The sequence below is a fragment of the Vipera ursinii genome (genome assembly GCF_947247035.1).
Source record: "Vipera ursinii genome assembly, chromosome: 1".
In the NCBI taxonomy this organism is placed as follows: domain Eukaryota; kingdom Metazoa; phylum Chordata; class Lepidosauria; order Squamata; family Viperidae; genus Vipera; species Vipera ursinii.
The window spans coordinates 57,936,635-57,958,166 of NC_139512.1; the positions used below are offsets into that span (position 1 = coordinate 57,936,635).

General features: G+C 36.8%; 1 protein-coding gene across 3 annotated transcripts in view; it reads left to right on the top strand.

Annotated features, from left to right (window-relative positions):
• The window catches only part of PRKD1 (protein kinase D1), a 113,122-nt gene that overhangs the window by 85,632 nt on the left and 5,958 nt on the right, over nucleotides 1–21,532 (top strand). For all 3 annotated transcript variants that reach the window (XM_083348618.1, XM_083348619.1, XM_083348620.1), the window contains 11 exons: nucleotides 2,574–2,651; nucleotides 6,421–6,622; nucleotides 7,352–7,475; nucleotides 8,654–8,731; nucleotides 10,533–10,812; nucleotides 11,337–11,389; nucleotides 11,815–11,887; nucleotides 12,850–12,956; nucleotides 16,188–16,349; nucleotides 17,136–17,234; nucleotides 19,585–19,852. In XM_083348618.1, coding sequence (XP_083204744.1) covers nucleotides 2,574–2,651; nucleotides 6,421–6,622; nucleotides 7,352–7,475; nucleotides 8,654–8,731; nucleotides 10,533–10,812; nucleotides 11,337–11,389; nucleotides 11,815–11,887; nucleotides 12,850–12,956; nucleotides 16,188–16,349; nucleotides 17,136–17,234; nucleotides 19,585–19,852 — 1,524 coding nt within the window. The remainder of the gene's footprint in view (nucleotides 1–2,573; nucleotides 2,652–6,420; nucleotides 6,623–7,351; nucleotides 7,476–8,653; nucleotides 8,732–10,532; nucleotides 10,813–11,336; nucleotides 11,390–11,814; nucleotides 11,888–12,849; nucleotides 12,957–16,187; nucleotides 16,350–17,135; nucleotides 17,235–19,584; nucleotides 19,853–21,532) is intronic.

Consider the following 21,532-nt stretch of genomic DNA (forward strand, 5'->3'; position numbering starts at 1 on the left):
AATATGGATGTGCCTATCCACTGATAACCATATATGGAAGATTATGATGAATAAATGCTAAAATTATACATCAGTTAATGAAATAAAATCAAATAGTTATGCTGTATGTTTGCCAAACTAAAAGGATGGTAGATTTGATTGAAAGTAGCCTGATTTTGTACAATGGAGCTATGAAGAATGGTTGTGTATAAAAGCTTGGCTGTAAAGTTTTAGGTTGAATTATGAATCAAAGTGCTAATAGGTGAAACTGATAATAATGTTAATAGTGATAATAAAAGGATGGAAGCTAAACTGTTTGTAGGAGAATTCATGGGAAAAACTCATGTTCCTAGATGTCATTAATGAATGGGGGCATAATAAGACAGAGCGCAGAAAAAGAAATACAGGGGCCTTTGGGAGAGTCAATAAAAGAGGAATAGTGACAGATTAATACCTTCTTAAGAAAAAAAAATCTGTTTAAAATGCATAGTTTAAACAATCTATCAGTGCACAGACATGTAAAAAGAATGAATTGACAAGCCTGATCTGAGTATGGTAAAAGACTGACACAGTGAAAGATACAAAGATAATGAAAAGTTCTGAACAGGGACAGAGCATCATTTGATTGAAAGAATTGCAATAGTAAAGAGGTGTATAAAGTGCGTATAAAATAATGGAAATTAGGATAGAAGAAGGATATGTTATAATGTGCATAGAGGGGAAATATAGTTGCAACAATGCAGTTAAGGACAGTAAGGTAAAGGTAAAGGTTCCCCCGCACATGCGTGCTAGTCGTTTCCGACTCTAGGGGCCGGTGCTCATCTCCGTTTCATAGCCGAAGAGCCAGCGCTTGTCCGAGGACGTCTCCGTGGTCATGTGGCCGGCATGACTAGACACCAAAGGCGCACGGAACGCTGTTACCTTCCCACCGTAGTGGTCCCTATTTTTCTACTTGCATTTTTACGTGCTTTCGAACTGCTAGGTGGGCAGAAGCTGGGACGAGTAACAGGCGCTCACTCTGCTACGCGGCACTCGGGATTCGACCCGCCAAACTGCCGACCTTCCGATCGACAAGTTCAGCGTCCTAACCCACTGAGCCACCGCGTCCCTTTAAGGACAGTAAGGAACAGTAAAAATATGTAAAAAAAAATGTGGAGGAGCTTTGATAAAAATAATAAAAGACTAAACAAGGGGCTTGCAGTATGGAATTAAAAATGGAAGTAATGAAATAATTTGGGATGACATTCTAGTGAGGGGATGTAGAATGAATATTTTAGATATATAGAGATATCTTATACAGAGAAATATTTGGAACAGTAAAATTGAAATAAATCCTATAAAAGTTCATTTCATAAATTTCTAAAAAGAAAGTAATTATTGTTATTCAAGACTGAAGGTGTAGATGTGGGAAATGGAGAAATAATAAAATACAGATGTACGTGTTTATAGAGTGATTGTAAGACTGACTGATATGTCAATCTGTTCCTTACAGCTAAGAAAAGGCTTTCCCCCATGCAAAGATGTCAGTGTGTCAACCAGGATTAGTATAACTGTGCCTAGGAAAATAATGGCAGAATTTGGAATAAAATGGTATGGTTAGAATGCACTATTGGAAGCTGACTCTGCCGACTGCCAGCAGTTTGATCTTGACAGGGCTCAAAGCTGACTCAGCCTTCCATTCTTCTGAAGTTGGTAAAATGAAGACCCACATTGTTGGGGACAATATGCTGACTCTGTAAACTGATTAGAGAGTGCTGTAAAGCTCTATGAAGCACTTTATAAATGTAAGTGCTCTTGCTCTTGTTTGGAAGTACAGTACAGCATGTCTTTAACAGCAGGTCTTTAAGAAATGTGTGTTTATGGGAATTTTTTTTCTACAATTGATGGCTTACTGCACCATACAGTGAATAGGCTTGAATCTTCGAATAAGTTTTCAGAAATATGTTACTGAAAGATAATTAGTTATTTTAGCTTTGATGCTTGAATGTGTCCCTGAATGTATTTTTGCTGCTTATGAAACTTTCATATGCTGTAGAGGAGTGAAGAATAAGATTTCTCGTAATTAGACTGAAATCCTACTGTGTCCATCATAGTAACTTTCTGTAACAGTGTAGCAAAATTGGAATAAAAGTTACAAAATATTGGAGGATTCTGAATATAAGATGTAAAAATTATGCTACAAATATACAAATAGAATGCAGATTTTCTTAGTGTATGATCCTTGCTGGAATTGAGATAAAGCAAAGCTTTTTTAAGATGTGAAATGTCATACTTTATTTAGATCTATTTTGTCATTGCCTTCTAAAGATAGGCTTACAAATATATTTTGTATGATCCTATATTGTGGAGCAGCCACTTGATTGAATTTCATGGAAGAGCTGGCAGGGAAGTAATTCCAGGAAGAGGAGGAAATATCTGGAACTCATTCCCGGTTTTTCCCCATAGGATCAGACCTTGGTTTGCTCGAATTGACATCTGTTGTCTGGATCAAGAACCACTGTCTCATAGCCAGCTTTAACAATGTTCTTTGTATCTGAAACTGTCACATTATAACCAAGCAATTTGTGCAAATTATACATCTTTTCTTTAAAAAGATTGTAGATTCAACTGTCACAAACGCTGTGCACCTAAAGTACCGAATGATTGCCTTGGAGAAGTAGCCATTAACGGAGGTAAGTTGCATCAAGGATATTAGTGCTCTGTATTCTAAAAAATATTTGAAAAAAACCCCAGCAGTCATTTATTACTGAGATGAAGAAAAAAAAACATAGGTAAAAAAGATGTTGAGACTCTAGAAAGAGTGCAGAGAAGAACAATGAAGATGATTAGGGGACTGGAGGCTAAAGCATATAAAGAACGGTTGCTGGAATTGGGTATGTCTAGTTCAGGGGTCAGCAACCTGAAACAGTGAAAGAGCCACTCGGAACCGGTTCCCTCACAAAAGGAAAAACTGGGAGCCACAAAAAATGTGTGCACATGCGCGTACATGTGCACATGCGCAGAACAGGGTTTGACTGAAGAGTGGAGCCAAGGCGAGATATGCACCTACCCTGCATATTTGAATTGATTGGTTGAACTTTTTTAGTCCCACTTTTTTTTTTTGGACTGCACATGGCAGAGGACTGGGAGCCACAGGAGACGGCTGAAAGAGCCGCATGCGGCTCCGGAACCGCGGGTTGCAGACCTGTGGTCTAGTTTAATGAAGAGAAGGGCAAGGGGCGACATGATAGCAGTGTTCCAATATCTCAGGAAGAGGGAGTCAAGCTATTCTACAAGGTACCTGAAGTAGGACAAGAGGCAATGGATAGAAACTAAGGAGAGAAGCAACCTAGAACTAAGGAGAAATTTCCTGACATAAAAATTAATTAGTGAAACAACCTGCCTCCAGAAGTTGTGATTGCTCCAACACTGGAAGTTTTTAAGAAGAGATTGGACAACCATTTGGACTAGAAGACCTCCAAGGTCCCTGCCAACTCTGTTCTGCTATTCTGCTTAGATCATAGTGTGTCAAAGAATACGTATGTCAATAAGCCTCGGCTTAAACACTTAAAATACTGAGAATAAGCTATTAATACACTTGTTGTAAATGTAATAATCTAGTCTTTAACCATTCTATTCCATAAATAATAAATAAGACAATCAAAGTTTGAAATATGGATATATAAGTTTTTAAAAAAATAAAATAAATCTTCCTGTTATATGTAATTTTTAATGCTTCAACATAAATGAATTTCATATTGGAGACAATAAAGCAGCTCTCAGATGTTCTTCCGCAGAACGTGGACCACCTCTGGGATTAGTGACAAGCCAAAGCCATTTCTTGATTTGTGTCTGCCCAGTTTTGGAATACAGCTTCTGGCATACAGTATTATTCAACAATTTTGGAATGACCTTCTGTCTGAAAAATGTTGCCCACAACTCATCAAAAAATAAATAAATGAGACATTTAATTATTATACATGCTAGGGTCAGTGCAATCAAGATCTATCATGAAGTTGAGAATTAAGAACCCCAGACTTCCTAATAAAGAGTTCTAATTTTACAGTTTCTATTGACAGATTTTTAAAAATATATTTATATTCCAATAATAATAATTGATCAATGTTGTATTTATAAAAGACTTTTTTTCAGTAGTGCTGTCTTTCAGTATTTAGAAGCAACCTTTCCTGTGAAGAATCACTCCAAAATGAATCAATTTATAGGCAAACTGTATTTGCTTCTGCAATTGTTATGTCTGCCAAAGGGGAATGACTTTCAGGAAATTACACAAGGGTGTTTGCCATCCTTAAATAACCAACCAAGGATAAGAAAAATGTTTATTGAAAATTCATTCCAGAGAGAGAAGCAAGATAACAGTACTGGTACTTACAGCATTATATTATTCTAACTAAAGATAATTAAGAAAAACAATTTCTTTCTGGCACAAAACATGTATGCTTACAGAAAAAGATGCTAGAAGAAGGGCCGATTCCCCTAGTGTGCTTACAATATTGAATAAAGCTGGTAAGAAACTATTGTGAAATATTCAATTGTGATATTTTAGATTCATTTTCAGTGCTTAGAAAATGAATATCTAAGATATGGTGTGACAAAGATTTGAGTTTTATATGTTGCCATTGATTTGATAAAATCTTATTTGTTGTAATCTGTGGATATGTTTCTAAAATGCGTATGTATTCTTACATCTTTACAGGCTTATCTCTTATATTGTAATGCACTATTTTGTTCACTGTGGGCTACAGTATTAAGCTGCTAAAATGTTGTTTAATTTTGTCAATAGTTCTATTCATCATCATTTGATCTCCTCTCCTTCATAACACCTGGTGATCTGCTCCTTCATCAGTGACTTCTCCTTTTTTGAACAGTTTCTATGAAGATTTTGGCTTAATCTGTTTTTTTTATTTATACAATTAGATAAATGTAGATTAAAAGCTAGTTACATCTTACTACATGTGTTGCTTTCACCTATGTGCATCTGATTACAGCAGATGGAAGCCAATATTAGCTGATCTTAAAAAGCTAAAAAAATAGATATGAATGAAAGATGAACAAGAAAATAGAGAGTGTTATATTAGGCAAAGAAATTGAAAAATATCATTGAAAGCAGTCAATACCCTTGACCATAGCAAACTATTTCTATATTGTTGCCAAGAACAATATATATATATGCATCTGTGGAATAGTTTATCTTTATCTTTATTCATCAGGTAACCCACGAATACACTAAGGTAGAAGCTTGTCCATCCCATGGATAAAATATCCAGACACAAACTGAGCAATGTGGTATATGCAGTACAATGCCATAAGCCATGTGCAGATCTGTACATTGGGGAAACAAAACAACCACTTCATAAACACATGACACAACATAGGAGGACAACCCCACCAGGACAAGATTCAGTGGTCCATCTGCATTTAAAAGACAAAGGACACTCTTTTGAAGACAGCAGGTTCCACATTTTGGATAGAGAGGACCACTGCTTTGAAAGAGGGGTCAAAGAGGCCATCTATGTCAAAATTGGACAGCCCTCTCTCAACAGAGGGGGAGAGATACAACATCTATCTTCAGTCTATAACACAGTCCTTTCAACAGTTCCATGAAGGCTCCATAGCCATTTGACCCTGACAACACAGATAAACCTCCCGGTGACATCAACAACTCTCTAAAACATGGCTGTCAAACTTGCTGCATCACATGACATGTCACAACATATCACAACTTTTTTTGCATTGCCAGAGCTGGGGTGGCCGTGGCCTCTGCATGATGCAACCGGCCCGCTGCCTGGCAGTTTGACACCTCTGCTCTAAAAGAATGCAAATGACCAGCTGTCTGCAAGGAATATAAATCCTCTCCTTTCCCACCATCCAGTCAGAGCTGAAGAAGCTTCTTGGATGAGAAGCAAAATGTCTTCAAAGAAAAACAAGGAAGTCCAGTTGCCTCATGAAAAAGCACCTTTGGGACAAGCTTTAGGACCTTTTTCATCCCACAGATAAAATGAATCATTACATATTCCTACATTGTTTATAAAAGTTGTGCTGTTTTTTGTTTATTAATAGGAAGAATGCTTGGCATTGGCTAATATGCTAATTCATGGTCACAAGTACAAGATAGTATTTTTGTAGAAATTAAAGAATATTCTTGATGTAGCTTCACTTTTGATTTTCTACATTTATTTTAGGCATAAAGGTAGATATAGATATAATATTCTATTCAATTAGTTTCAGCCAATGACTAAATTTGTATTTACCAAAAAAAGGAAATTTTATTCTTCCTTCCCTCAACTGAAAGATCTGCTCCAAAGGTAAAGAGCCCTCCAAAGCAGATTTAGAGACTTGAGGATGAGATGAGGGATAATGTATGTGATGTGGGATAATGTAGCCAATTAAATTTGAACTATTTTTCCAGACTGCTAAACCAATGTAGTTTTTTAAACATTTCAGACTTGCTTAGCCCAGGAATGGAGACTGATATAGTGATGGAAGAAGGAAGTGATGACAATGACAGTGAAAGAAACAGTGGCCTCTTAGATGAAATGGAAGATTCTATGGTGCCTGATGCTGAGATGGTGACTGTGAATCCAGGTGACAGTGGAGACATGCAGGACACTGATCTTGACCATGATGAAAGTAACAGAATGATCAGGTGAATTTAGCATAGTTTGATCTAGTGGTTAAGACACTGGGCTAGATAGCTGGAGACTGAGTCCTGCCTTAGCCATGAAAGCCAGCTGGGTGACCTTGAGCCAGTTATACTTTCTCAGGCCAGCTCACCTCACAGGGTTGTTGTTGTGGAGAAAGGAGGAGGAAGGTCTTTTTGATATGTTTACCACCTTGGGTTTCTTTTCTCTAAGTAATATACTGAATTAATATGATACATGTCTAAATTTAAAATTCCACGTTAGTTTTATTGTAATATATACTATTGTACTGAATGAGTCATTTAGATATAAGATTTCTTATGTATGATCTGGATCAGGGGTGTCAAGCTGCTGGCCCGTGGACCGGATGCGTCATGCCAAAACCGCGCCCACCCCATTGCCGGCAATGGAAAATATGGCGCAACACATCATGTGACATTGTGAGTTTGACACCCCTGATCTAGATCAACCTTCTGCATTGTGCAAAAACCAATTTGATTATATCGAACAGGTAGCCCTGTAGCTCCTTTCAGAACCTTCTAGTGACATTTCTGTGCTGGGGTGGGGCTATGTAAGTTCCTAAATGTAACAAATGAATGCAATTCTAGATATTACTATGCTGCAATAAATAGCTGTTCAGAATTACTTGAGTGGAACAAGTAACCCTTTAAATTGTCCCTCTTTGAAAACTTCATTCAAATAATCTTATTCAGTTTACTGTTCTTTTTTTCAAGCCCTGCAACAAGCAATAATATACCATTAATGAGAGTGGTACAATCTGTCAAACATGCAAAAAGGAGAAGTAGTACAGTAATAAAAGAAGGATGGATGGTTCACTACACAAGCAAAGACAGTTTGGTAAGGAAGTAATTAGCTGAACCTATTCATTTATTTAACACTAAAATAAAGAACATTCAGGTTACTTTGCAGAAGTCTTTTGTTGTTCATGATTACATTGTGTGTGCTGTAGTTTAATTTCCATGTATACAAAGTACTTCAGAAGTCACACAAAAAGCAAACAACCTGGGATGGTATTCAAAGAACTTAGGTAGTGTACAAAGGGAAACTCAGTTGTTCCCACAAAATAGGTTTCCTATTGTATGTATTGGAATAACATCTAACATCTATTTTTTTCTAAACTGTAACATTTCATTTAAGATTTGGTTATAAAGGGAGCTATTTCTGTACTGAGTAATCTTTTCTCATTGATGTCTATAAGAATAAATATGTTCCACCACACATTTCATGATTCCTTTCCATCAGCTTATGTTGGTTAGTATGAAGTCAAGAACAGGGATCCTCAATCCCCAGTCCACAGCCTGGTGCTGAGCTGCGGCCTGTTGGGAACTGGACCACACAAACAGTGGGCAAGTTCGTGAAGCTGCATTTGCGCAGGCGCTGCGTGCACAAATCCATTCCCTCTTTTTTCCCCACTGCCACCGGAGGTCCACAGAGCTGGAAAGGTTGGGGACTGCTGGTCAAGAACATCTTGATTGCCTGACACCTTGGATTTATAAACAGGCAGTGTAATAGACACTAGTTTCTTGCTTTGAACAGTACCCTGTGTATAATTAGAAAACAATATATAAATTTAATAAATAAATAAATATCCTTTTTCTAACACTTCAAGATTTCACATATAATACCAGTTTTGACTCAAAATGTTGTATATTAATCAGTCTGTATCTGATCAATTAATGTGAAACGATAAATAGAAACTTTGTATAAATTTTGGCAAGCAAAATGTTATCTTATAATAAATATTTATAAGGAAAGTTAAAGAAAACATTTGATGAATGTTACCCAGTGGAAAATGCAATCTTCAGAAAATAACATAATGAAACATGCAGAGAAACATGTGTCACTATTGGAGATTGGATTTAGCATACTACTTTTAGGCAATATAAAATGATGTTCCAAAGCACTTATTTGTATTACCGGTAACTTATTAGTATAAATCTGCATCATTGCATTATTTCATTATTGCTGCATTCTTTACTATAAGGAAAGTATTTTAATTTTCTATTTCCATACAGAGAAAGCGGCACTACTGGAGATTGGATAGCAAATGTATCACTTTGTTTCAAAATGAAACTGAAAGCAAATATTACAAGGTAAAAATGGTTTCAGGTTCAATACAAAGTTTAATTACATACTTACTGATTTGGACTTGGATGCTGCCTGACTCCAATTGACTGTATGGGCACAATATGAACAAATATAATAATAATATAATAATAATAATAATAATAATAATAATAATAATAATAATAATAATAATAATAATAATAATAATAATACAGCCTATGACACTACTGAGAGTTGCCCTCTGAAGAAGGTTATCTAGCTGCTAGGAGTGGGAAAGGTCCTTTCCTCTTTCACATGCTAATTCTAGGAAAGAAACTTGGTTTAGTTTTCCCATTAGTACAGTGATTTGGGAGAATCTGATTTCAGCTCCAGTTTGAATCTGAGCAAGAAAATACATTTTTAATAAACTTAGTGTGGAAATTGTGGGTTTCCAAACCTCAAATTAAACCCCATCTTACCAAGTTTCTCCAATGTTTCTAGTAAGCCTGAGCAAATTATCTGATGAGTCTTTACTGATGAATTAAACAACCCTCTGGATCTGCTTCTCAAAGCCATGAAGCAGCTGCAGCTGCTTTGAAAGCTCAGAGCAACTGCTTCCAGGTCCTCCCGAGATCTTTTGGACATGCATCTGCATGCCCAGAAGACATTTCCAGTGGGGTAGTTAGCAAATCAGCTCATCAAATGATTTGTAAAAACCTAATGTCTAATACATCACTATTGACGCCAATATTTATCATTTAATTACTAAACATAATTATAATATTTAAATCGGCAGATGCCATGCAAAATACTGGAGGTAATATTTAAACCTAACCTTTCTCTGAGCTTTTTTTTAATTGGAGTTTCTAAGAAGAAAGGGTAAAGAAAACTCTGCAATTATCTTTCCAGTTATTCTAATATTAACCATGATTTTGGCTAAAAGTACTATTTGGATTCTAGCAGAATATTTGTGAGTCCCTCTGTGAGGGAGATGGGTGGTTTTAAAATCTGATAAATAAAGAAAGTAAAAATTTTTAGGGATATGTAGATTGTTAGGAACAAGGTGTGAGGGAGGTAGGATCGAGCTGTTGCTATTTAGAACAGGGTTTTGCAAACTGTGAGGTATATCTTCCTCAGGGAGGTATAGATCATGTCCAGAGGAAGTGTGAAGAACCTCTTATTTGTCCATTGTTAGAATAGATCTATGGGGCCAGGTGGCCTAGTGGTTAAGAGGCTGGCTTGTTGGCAGTTCGATATCCAAGTACCACATGACAGGATGTGCTCCTGTTCTTGCCGCAGCTCCTGCCAACCTAGCAGTTTGAAAGCATGCAAATGAAAGTAGACAAATAGGTACCACTTTGGTGGGAGGGCAACAGTGTTCCATGTGCCTCGGCATACAGACATGCTGGCCATGTGATCTTACCATAAATCCTATCATAAATCTACCGTTCCCAAAGTTTCATTGTGTTGTATTCACTTTGTATTTGAATTTTTAAAGGAAGTGTGACATTAAGATTAAGGGGAGCTATTGTGGCAAAAAGTTTAGGAACCCCTGATTTAGAAGTTAGCTTGTTAAGTGGAAGATAAGTTTAAGCTCTTGATTCTCAAAGTTTGACACTGTAAAGAACATTTAGCTTCCTCCCCAGGTGGAGTACCAAGATGCAAGGACCAGAAAATCATAGAAGAGATAGAACTTCATGAGCTGAGAATTGGATTTCACTAAGTTCTCAAAAGTTGGGAACAAATCAGTTTTTAGCTATATAAAGTAAGCAGAACACCAGTCCTGCAAAGAATAAACAAACTTTGGAAAAGAAGTCTTGGAATAACGTGAATAACCGTTCTTCACAGGAAATTCCATTGTCTGAAATACTATCCCTGGAACCTGCAAAAAATTTGAGTTTTTTACCACAAGAAGCAAATCCCCACTGCTTTGAAATAACTACAGCTAATGTGGTTTATTATGTTGGGGAAAACATTGAAAACCTACCAGGTCCTTCAGCTAATAACAGCATTCTCACAAATGGTTGTGGCCCAGATGTGGCGAGAATGTGGGAGATGGCAATCCAGCATGCCCTGATGCCTGTCATTCCCAAAGGAACATCCACTGGTTCAGGACCAAGTTTGCACAGTAAGTCTGAGGTCTCTGATCCCTATTCAGGTATACCACAGAAACATCCCAGACCAGTTAAAGACTCAGTTGACATCTCCACAACACTGAAGTGGCTCATAACAACAACAACAACAACAACAGACATTTATTAGAAACAATTTGTTGGGTAGTGAACTAATGTTTAAAAAGTATAGTAGATACACTAGTGCAAAGAATAAAATGGATTTCTCCATTTTACCCCAGCACCTAGGTCCATACTAATAGGCAAAGGTTCAAGTCAGTGCTATCAGGTGAGCGGAGTCAGAAGAGGGCAGAGTCAGGCAAAAATCTAAATATATTTTCATTGCAATTTAATTCTAATTTACTTTGGTTACATAGAAGTAATATATTATGCCTTACTCTTATTCCTGTTTTCTTCTTTGCATGTGGCAAGTTCTCACAAATGCATGCATGACTACCTGCTGTTGTAGTTTACAATACTGTAATATTCTTTTATTTGATATTCCATGTTATAAAATAATGATTGGATCTTTTCTTTCTAGGAAATATATCCATAAGCATTTCTGTATCCAATTGTGAAGTCCAAGAAAATGTGGTAATTCGTTAGTTATTTCCATATTTTATTGTGGCAGTATGATTCCCCCCTTATTTACCTGCATTTAAGAATAGTTAAATAAATGAAGACATTCTCAAATCAAATTTAATTCCATTCACAGTGACATATGTATTTAAGTATCTTAGTTATGCTAATCTCAGAAACTACAGAAGACATTAAATGAACCTAACAAGAGAAAGCTCTTCCTTAGGCTGGTGTTTTCACTGTTTTTACTGTACCCGCCTGACACCGTACTCAAAATCAGATTGGACAATTGACTCTCCTTGACCAAAATTGATTTAAACCTCCTTGACCAAAATTTAGGATACTGCCTTTGTGCAGAATTCAGTGGCATGTTTGTTTGCTGTTTGTTTTAATTTAAGTTTCAAGAAATTAATTCAAGTTGCAAAAATTTGTATTCCCAGGATATCAGTGCAGTGTATCAAATATTTCCAGATGACGTTTTAGGATCTGGACAGTTTGGAATTGTTTACGGAGGTAAGACTCTTTACCTATACTTTGGGGAAATGAAATGTAAATGCAGGATTTCTAGGAATTTAGATTTTATATTATATAATAGGAAGTTATGCAAAATTTAATTGCATGTTAAACAGAAGACAGAATAATTATTTAGTCATTTTTAACAAGTGGCACAAGATTGTTTAATGTGAGAAATATTGTTCATGATTATAGGATTCTGAAAGCTCTTTGCAATACTTTCTTTTGCATTTTTATTTCTTTGAATTTGAATTCAGAGAAATTTACTTCCCTGTCAGGATTACTGTGCTGCTTTTTTAAAAAGTAAAAACTTGCTACATTCATTTGAAAGCAAGACGTCAGGCTGATGATCTCTTGAGACTTCTCTCATATTCTATTATTTTTCTATAATAGCTTGTGGGAAACATGTACACACATTGGACTATGACTAGTGGCACTTTCAAGTGCCCTGGTTTGCATGGCAAAATTATGAACTATGTTATCTATAGTTCTTAGACAAGTGTTATAATTTCTTGACATTTTACAAAACGTAGAAGCAGAGGTTGTAGTTTGGGTAGAATCATAGGCCTTTGCTCTTGTAAATGTCTATAAAAATTATTGTGCAGAGCAAGAAAGAGAGAATGGCTCATAACCTTTGTTCTTATCTTGTTCTCTTCTGTAATTCTCATGTACTGTTTTTGTCCCATCAGAAATGTTTAAAAAGTTTAAATGTGAAGATATATTGCCTTTCCTCTTTATATTTGATGTGGGAAATGTAGTTGTGAGTGATGGGTATTGTTATCCTAGAATATGCTAAGGTCTCTAGTTGGGGAAACCTGCCTTGGGTTAATTGTTAATTGGACGAGAAAAATTTCCATTGTAAAAGGAAAAACTTAGATTTTAAGAAAAGAAAAAAGTGAATTTTAAGAAGGCTCTGCTTCTTAGAACCGATCATGTTAATTGGCATATTTTTCATCAAACAGGAAAACATCGGAAAACAGGAAGAGATGTAGCAATTAAAATCATTGACAAACTGAGATTTCCAACTAAGCAAGAAAGCCAACTTCGTAATGAGGTTGCAATTTTACAGGTATCTTTTATTTAATTACCAATTATATCCTGTATGTATTTAATTTGGAGCAGGGCAATAAAACTTGCTGAGAAAGGCTCCAGCAGGAGAAATCTATGGAACTAGTTTTACGCTGAATCACCACATAAAGTTCTCAAGTGATGTCTCTTTATTAGATAATTTCTAATCTATTTTAAAGACAGGAATTTGGAAATCAAAATGACCAGTATTTATAGTAGTTAATATACATTTGTAAGATAATCCATGACAATTATAATTCATATATATATCAGTGCTTATTAAGGTTCTGTTTCTCCTTGTAAATGTAACAGTGTAAGATTAACCCATATCAGTCGTTTAAAAAAGGGAGGAGCTTGTTGAATGTTTATGTGTGTGAGAGAAAGAGAGAGAGAGAGAGAGAAAGAGAAAGAAAGAAAGAAAAAGAAACAGAAAGAAAGAGAAAAATGAATTTCTCCCTTGAACATGGGCAGATGACATCTTACGTTCAAAATTATCTAAATTTTAGCAGCAGTGTTTACAGCAAGAAAGCTTTCCTGTATCTGGATCTAGATGTGAACACTAAGCTGAAATGAGGCAGTGTACGTAGTTTTACAGTTAGATGTTAATGGAATAGGTTATACAGCATAGATGCTAAAGACAAGCTGTTTTTCCAAATGTTAATAAATCAGAGACACTCGTGGCAAATTCATAGAATTTTATATGATGGATGCTAATGGGGAACATGTTCTCCACTGTCAATTCTAATTCATCATAGTTCACTTCACAGAAACATTTTAGTTTGTCTTTAGGCCTGGTTCTTAACTGGAGATTGTTTATGTTTATGTTTATTGGACTTATATACCACCCTTCTCCCATAGGACTCAGGGCGGTTCACAAGGTATTTAAAATAACAATACAAATTACAAAAGTTAAGAACAATTAAAATAATTAAATTTAGTCCTTGAATAAAGTATAAAAACCCCTGTTAAACACCAATTAAAACCCAATTAAAATAAAATTAAAATTAAAATTCTCAGTCCTGGCTGGAAAGCTCAAAGAGCCAGGTCTTCAGGTCCCGGCAGAATGAACGAAGGTCAGGGGCAGTCCTGAGCTCTACGGGCAGCTGGTTCCAAAGGGCAGGCGCACCCACAGAGAAGGCCCTCCCCCTGGGTGTTACCCGCCGGCAGTCTTTTCCTGGCGGCACCCTGAGAAGGCCCTCCCTGTGGGAGTGCACAGGACGAAGGGAGCTTGATGCCGGCAGCAGGTGTTCCCTCATATATCCTGGACCCAAGCCATTTAGGGCTTTATAGGTCATCACTACATATCTCTGGAATAAATATTAAAGAGCAGGTGTGATGACCCAGGGCACTGCACAGCTGGCAGTTCAAACCACCCCTTTATTGCTCCAAATGTTCCCCAAATGCTCCCACGTTTCTGGCAAGTCCCAGAACAAGTAATCACACACACAGACACACACAGACACACACACACACCCCTCTTCAGCAGCCTCTGCCTGCAACTAGTTTCAAAAGTTTTTAGATTAGAATAGCAATTTACTCAAGACCAATAATAATAATAATAATAATAATAATAATAATAATAATGATGATGATGATGATGATGATGATGATGATGATGATGATGTTAGAAGGGACCTTGGAGGTCATCTAGTCCAACCCCCTGCTCAGGCAGGAAACCCTATACTATTTCGGACAAATGGCTGTCCAGTCTCTTCTTAAAAATTTCCAGTGTTGGAGCATTCACAGCTTCTGGAGGTAGGTTGTTCCACTGGTTAATTGTTCTAACTGTCAGGAAGTTTCTCCTTAGTTCTAGGTTGCTTCTCTCCTTGATTAGTTTCCATCCGTTGCTTCTTGTCCTGCGTTTGGGTGCTTTGGAGAATAGCTTGACTCCCTCTTCTTTGTGGCAGCCCCTGAGATATTAGAACACTGCTATCATGTCCCCCCTCATCCTTCTCTTCATTAAACTAGACATACCCAATTCCAGCAGCTGTTCCTTATATGAAACATACATCCAAATCTAAGGAGTCTGTGGAAATACTTGCTTGCCTGAGTAGTTTCAGAAGAGAAGCCAACATTCAATCTGAGGTTTGGAGCACCAAATCAAGTTTGTCAGCCAGTCCAATGGTCAGAGCTTCAGGGTTTACAAGGAAAAATCACAACACATAAAAAAGAGATTCGAGAGTTGTTTCCAATGTCGTCAATGGCACACAAACCTCCAATAATTCAGCATTTGTTCCCAACAAATGCCCCTCCCCACAGGGTCTCCTTAAGTCTCAGTCCCCAGGTGTGCCTTGTGAAGAGGGGCAGGGTGCTCTCCTCCCGAGTAGTCGGGCCTGAGCTCTGTCTCTTATGTTCATCCTGCCCCTGTTCCTCCCTGCCTTCAAGCCATGCCAATCCTGAAAGGCCCTGGCCTGCCTCGGCCTGCTCCTCCCCATATTCCTCCAAAGCCAATGACGCCTCTCCCTCAATCTCCATCGGCTCCAGTTCCAGCTCATCTTCCTCAGCAGATTCAGGCTCCGATGGGGATATGACAAGAGGGAACATTACTTTGTAAATTATAAAATACAGGCAGTCCTCAATTTAAGACCACAATTGAGCCCAAAATATCTCTTGCTAAGTGGGACATTTTTTAAGAGAGATTTGCCCCATTTTATGACCTTTCTTGCTATAGTGGTTAAGTGAATCATTGCAGTTGTTGAGTTAGAAACACGTTGTTAAGTGAATCGGGCTTCTCCATTGACTTTGTTTGTGAGAAGCTCTCAAAAGCTGATCATATGACCCCGGGACACTGCAACTGTCATAAATATGAGCCAATTGCCAAGCATTCAAATTTTGATCACTTGATCATGGTGATGCTGCAGTGGTTGTAAATGTGAAAAACAGGCATAGGTCACTTTTTTCAATGCTGTTGTAGTTTTGAATTTGTCACTAAATGAACTGAGCCAAGCACAACCTGTAATTTGATTAGAACAAAACAGCCAAGTTCCCTATCTAGAGAAAAATGTTAATGTGTCAGACCAAATTTTTAACATGTTTTAAGCAGATGTGTGCTATCCTGGGTACTTAATTAGCACAGCATTACTAATGTATTTTCTTCCTGCCTTGTTGTACTTACGCTGGTACCAAGGCACTTGAAAAATGAATGGCTGAACAATAACCTAATATTTCCCGAAACTTGTCATTGGATGGAGACAAATTGGCTCATTTAAATAGTGTTTATCTTTTATTATAGAATCTGCATCACCTAGGTGTTGTAAATCTGGAATGCATGTTCGAGACACCAGAAAGGGTGTTTGTTGTTATGGAGAAGCTCCATGGAGATATGTTGGAGATGATTTTGTCAAGTGAAAAAGGAAGGTTGCCAGAGCGGATAACCAAGTTTTTAATTACACAGGTAAGAGCCTATTAGGATGGACATCAAATATGATACTTCATTTCATGTAAGATTCAATTTTATAAATAAAATATATTTTAAAAAATTCTCTATGTATTAAAGAGGTCATTTAGAGATGAATGTACAAGCCATTTTTGGCATTGTTTGGCTTGTAGTGTTTTCAGTTTTGTCCTATTTCTACATTAGTTTGCAGGTTTTTTAAAAAAAAAACTTTACAAGGATATTTCATGTGTGTTTCTCCTAATTTACACATTTTGCATGCATTTTTGCATCAACACATTTTTTACAAGCAGTTTTCCTTTATAGTATTTCACCAATATACATATTTTTGTTTGGAATATTGCTGTGCAAAACTCTTAAGAAGTGTGAATACCAAAAATGACTATGGCATTGTTCATATATTGATTCAGAAGGTGTGAATTGGTAATTGGATATTAAATTCAAACTGAACAAATTCTCCAGTGCAATTTAAGTTAAGCAAAGAATTTGCTGAACTGCTTTTCCTGAATTAGTCTGACAGTATGTGTGAGCCAATGTTTTTGTAGAGTCAGTAATAGCAATAGAGTAGTGGTGATGTTTTATAGAAACTTAATATGTTCCTCTCAGTTTGTAAATTGTTTCTCCAATTTGGAAAAGGATCATAAAATATTTTTTTAAATGAGCTCAATTAAATCACCATCTTTGTGTTTGTTGATGTTACATCACATTTCTAGGAATGTATTAATATATAAATAAATATTGAATGGTTTTTCTATGTTACAGCACAGTTAATTTGTTTCTTTACAGATTCTTGTCGCTTTGAGGCATCTTCATTTTAAAAACATTGTTCATTGTGATCTCAAGCCAGAGAATGTATTGCTAGCATCAGCTGACCCTTTTCCACAGGCAAGTCAGAGTATTTTTCTTTGCAGTAATATAATTCAATCCTTTATTAAAACAAATTACAAGTTGCTGAAACTGATTTATGACACTCAAGCTTTAAGTATGATTTAATTCTTTGTTCCAATAATGCTCTCCATGACCATAGTCCAATAACATAACTAAGGAACCAGTAACATTTATCATTTTATACTTTTTTAAATTGCAAGATGTGAAACAATGCATCTTGATTTTAACATGAATTATATGGATATAGATTAAATTATATGTGAAAACCTGCATGAGATTTTCTAGATTTTCTTTGTGTGCATCTATACATAAGTTAGTTAACTGTAATGGGGAATTCTGACATTATCACCGCCTCTTATAATAATAAACTTTAATATGCATGAAGTTACGTGAAGATGAACTCCAGATTGTATCATGTTTCCCCGAAAATAAGACCTGGTCTTATTTTTTTTTCTCCAAAAGAGGCACCAGGTCTTATTTTTTTGGGGGGGGGGGGTTGCCTTTTCCATTCACCTCGTGACGGCAGTACCAACAGCCCTGCCCAGCCCGCCCATTTCTTCTGTGGCTGAAGGAACAGCTTCATTCTACAGCTGAGAATGGAGCTCTGGCCTGCATTTCTCAGTCAGAGGCCCTTCCAGAAAGGCCTCTGACTGCGAAATGCAGGCTCAGGGACACCGCAGAAGAAGTGGGCTGTCAAGGGCAGTGAGGTGTCAATTCAGGGGAGGTCTGGTAAGTGGGTGCAGGGCACATAGGGCAGCTCCACACACACACACCACTCTAGTTTGATTTTTAGGCGTGCACCTCACCCCAAAACTAGGGCTTATTTTGGGGTTATGGCTTATATTAGGCCCATCCCCCAAAATCAAGCTAGGTCTTATTTGGGGGGTAGGTCTTAAGTGAAATATATTAAGAGTATCTAAATCTGCATAATTTTTGCTGTAAACTCTCTATGAAGTATAGTACACTTGCAAATATAGAGACTAAACGCAGATGAAACATGTTCTTCCTGGTGGTGATCAAAGCCAAAGTCCTAGTGGCTACTGGTTGATTTCCTAGGATGATAAAGCATCCTCCTCCTTTTCTCCTGGAATAGTTTTCTTAATTTTAAAGCAATGCATCTTTCTCTATATGACTTTTGAATAACAAAGAACAATTAATTAAGTCAGAAAACATACATACCTGCCTTTATTTTTTTTATTTTTTTAAATAAAAGCTTTTTTGAGCATGGAGCAATCAACCAAATATTTGTATTACAAATATATGAGGAACAGTAATTTATTTATATTGCTAGGGAAATGTATAGTCTGATATTAGTTACATCATATACATTCTATAAGAAACTGTATTTACCAGTCCTTTCCTCTGTTCTCTCTTTAGCTCTACAATTATTGCTTTACATGAATGTAAAGTTATTTCAACACTATTACTACTAATAATAATAACTTCAGAATTCTAATAGACAAGCCAAATAACATGCCAGACTTAAAAATTCTTGATCAGAAAGAAAAAAAAAAGTCTGGATAGTGGACATGACGGTACCTGGAGCTAGCAGAATAGAACAGAAAGAATTGGAGAGGATAACAAAATACAAACACCTGCCACTAGAAGTAGAATGACTGTGGGAAAAGAAAGCAAAGATAGTATCAATAGGTACCTTGGGTGCAATCTCAGAAGAACTGGAGCACCACTTGAATGCTATCAGCATTGGCAAAATCACAGTCAATTGCAAAGTGCAGCTTTACTCAGAACAACTTACATCCTGTGGTGATACCTCTAATACCATAAAACATCAACATCTGCCTGAGAGGACTTGATAGGTAGACAAAAATGCCAAATCTAGTCTGAACATCTGGCTGACTGTGTGATGAACCATAATGAACTATAATAATATCACTCTGAAGCATGATTTTAAAGAAAGGGTTCTATGTGTTTTGTATGTATTTAGTACAATTTATGAGAATAGATCAGTGATATAAAGAAGCCTAGTAAGTTACTATTAAAATGCCACAGTACCAATATGCACAATGCTAACACAAATCAAATATTCTGTGTACTAAATTCCCATGCCAAACTGAAACTCTTGTGCATAGTTTATTGCATTTTTGAAGCTATAAATATACAGGGATTCTAGCTCCAACTATTTTTGTCCACTAGCAAAATTGATATTACACCAAGTACTGACCTACCACCTTTCCCCAGTAGGTGAGAGTATCTTTTACAGTAAATGAGTGGGATGTATGTGGAAAGAAGGGGGCACATCCTGTTATATAAGTAAAAATTAATTTATCTGATATTGGATATGGCCCTTCTTCATAAGAGTTATCTCATCAATTTTTGTACCCAATAGGTGAAGCTTTGTGATTTTGGTTTTGCCCGGATTATTGGAGAGAAGTCATTCAGACGTTCACTTGTGGGTACACCAGCATATCTTGCTCCTGAAGTTCTGAGAAACAAAGGATATAACAGATCACTTGATATGTGGTCTGTGGGGGTCATTATTTATGTTAGTCTCAGTGGTACATTTCCATTCAATGAAGATGAGGATATTCATGATCAAATCCAGAATGCTGCTTTTATGTACCCACCTAATCCCTGGAAGGAAATCTCTCATGGAGGTATTTATTTATTTATTTATATTTGTACTTATAGATCTATTAATTAAACAATATATTCTGCCTTTTCATAGATGATGTCAAAATATAATTATAGGTAGTCCTTAATGTACCTTAATTTATTGACTCTTCAGAGTTACAATGGCACTGAAAAAAGTGACTTATGATGTTTTTCACACTTAAGACTATTGCAACTTCCCCATGGTCATGTGAACAAAATTTGGATGCTTGGCAACTGACTCATACTTATGACAGTTGCAGTGTCCTGAGGTCATGCGACCTTCTGACAAGTAAAATCAATGGGGAAGCCAGATTCACTTAACAGTCATGTTCCTAACTTAGCAACTGTCATGATTCACTTAATAAATGTGGCAAGAAAGGTCATAAACTGGGACAAAGTTCACTTAAAACACATCTCACTTAGCAATAGAAATTTTGTGCTCAGTTGTGATCAGAAGTCAAGGGATACTTATATCTGTTATCTATTAATAAGAGCCATAATTATCAATAAATACAAATATTAAAAAGATATAATTAAAACCTTACAGACAACATTGTGGCTGATATTCAATTTATTATTTTATTGTTATATTTTAAATAAAAAGTGGGTGAATTCTTTCTTCCTTTATTTTTATCAAAAATCAAAACAAAACATATCATATTCTATATATCCCCTTCATGGATTACTGCCTTGTCGTGGCGAAGGGGCTTGCGTAATTCAACGAAGCTATGAGCTATGCTGTGCAGGGCCATCCAAGACGGACAGGTCATAGCAGAGAGTTCTGACAAAATGTGATACATTGGAGAAGGAAATGGCAACCCACTCCAGTATCTTTGCCATGAAAACCCTATGGACAGTACCAAATGGCAAAAGATATGATGCTGGAAGATGAGCCCCTCAGTTTGGAAAGCATCCAATATGCTACTGGGGAAGAGCAGAGGGCTAGTACTAGTAGCACGAGAAAGAATGAAGCGACTGGGCCAAAGCTGAAAGGACGCTCAGCTATGGATGTATCTGGTGGTGAAAGGAAAGTCCGATGCTGTAAAGATTTTTTCTCCATAGGAACCTGGAATGTAAGATCCATGAATCAAGGAAAGCTGGACATGGTCAAGCAAGAGATGACAAGACTGAACATCAACATCTTAGGAATCAGCGAACTAAAATAGACAGAAATGGGTGAATTTAATTCAGATGACCATCAGGTATACTACTGTGGGCAAGAATCCCTCAGAAGAAATGGAGTAGCCTTTCATAGTCAATAAAAGAGTAGGAAAAGTAATACTGGGATACAATCCTCAAAATGATAGAATGATCTCAGTTCGAATCCAAGTCAAACCATTCAATATTACAGTAGTCCAAGTCTGTGCCCCACCACCAGTGCTGAAGAGGATGAAATTGACCGGTTCTATGAAGCCCTACAGCACCTTGTAGAACTAACACCAAAAATGATGTCCTTATCATCATGGGGGATTGGAATGCTAACTTAGGAAGCCAAAAGATAATTGGAAGATAACCGGCCTTGGAATACAAAATGAAGCAGGGCACAGGCTGATAGAATTTTGTCAAGAGAATACGATGGTCATAGCAAACACTCTTTTCCAACAAGAGACAGCTCTACACATGGACATCGCCAGACGGTCAACACAGAAATCAGATTGACTATGTGCTCTCCAGCCAAGACA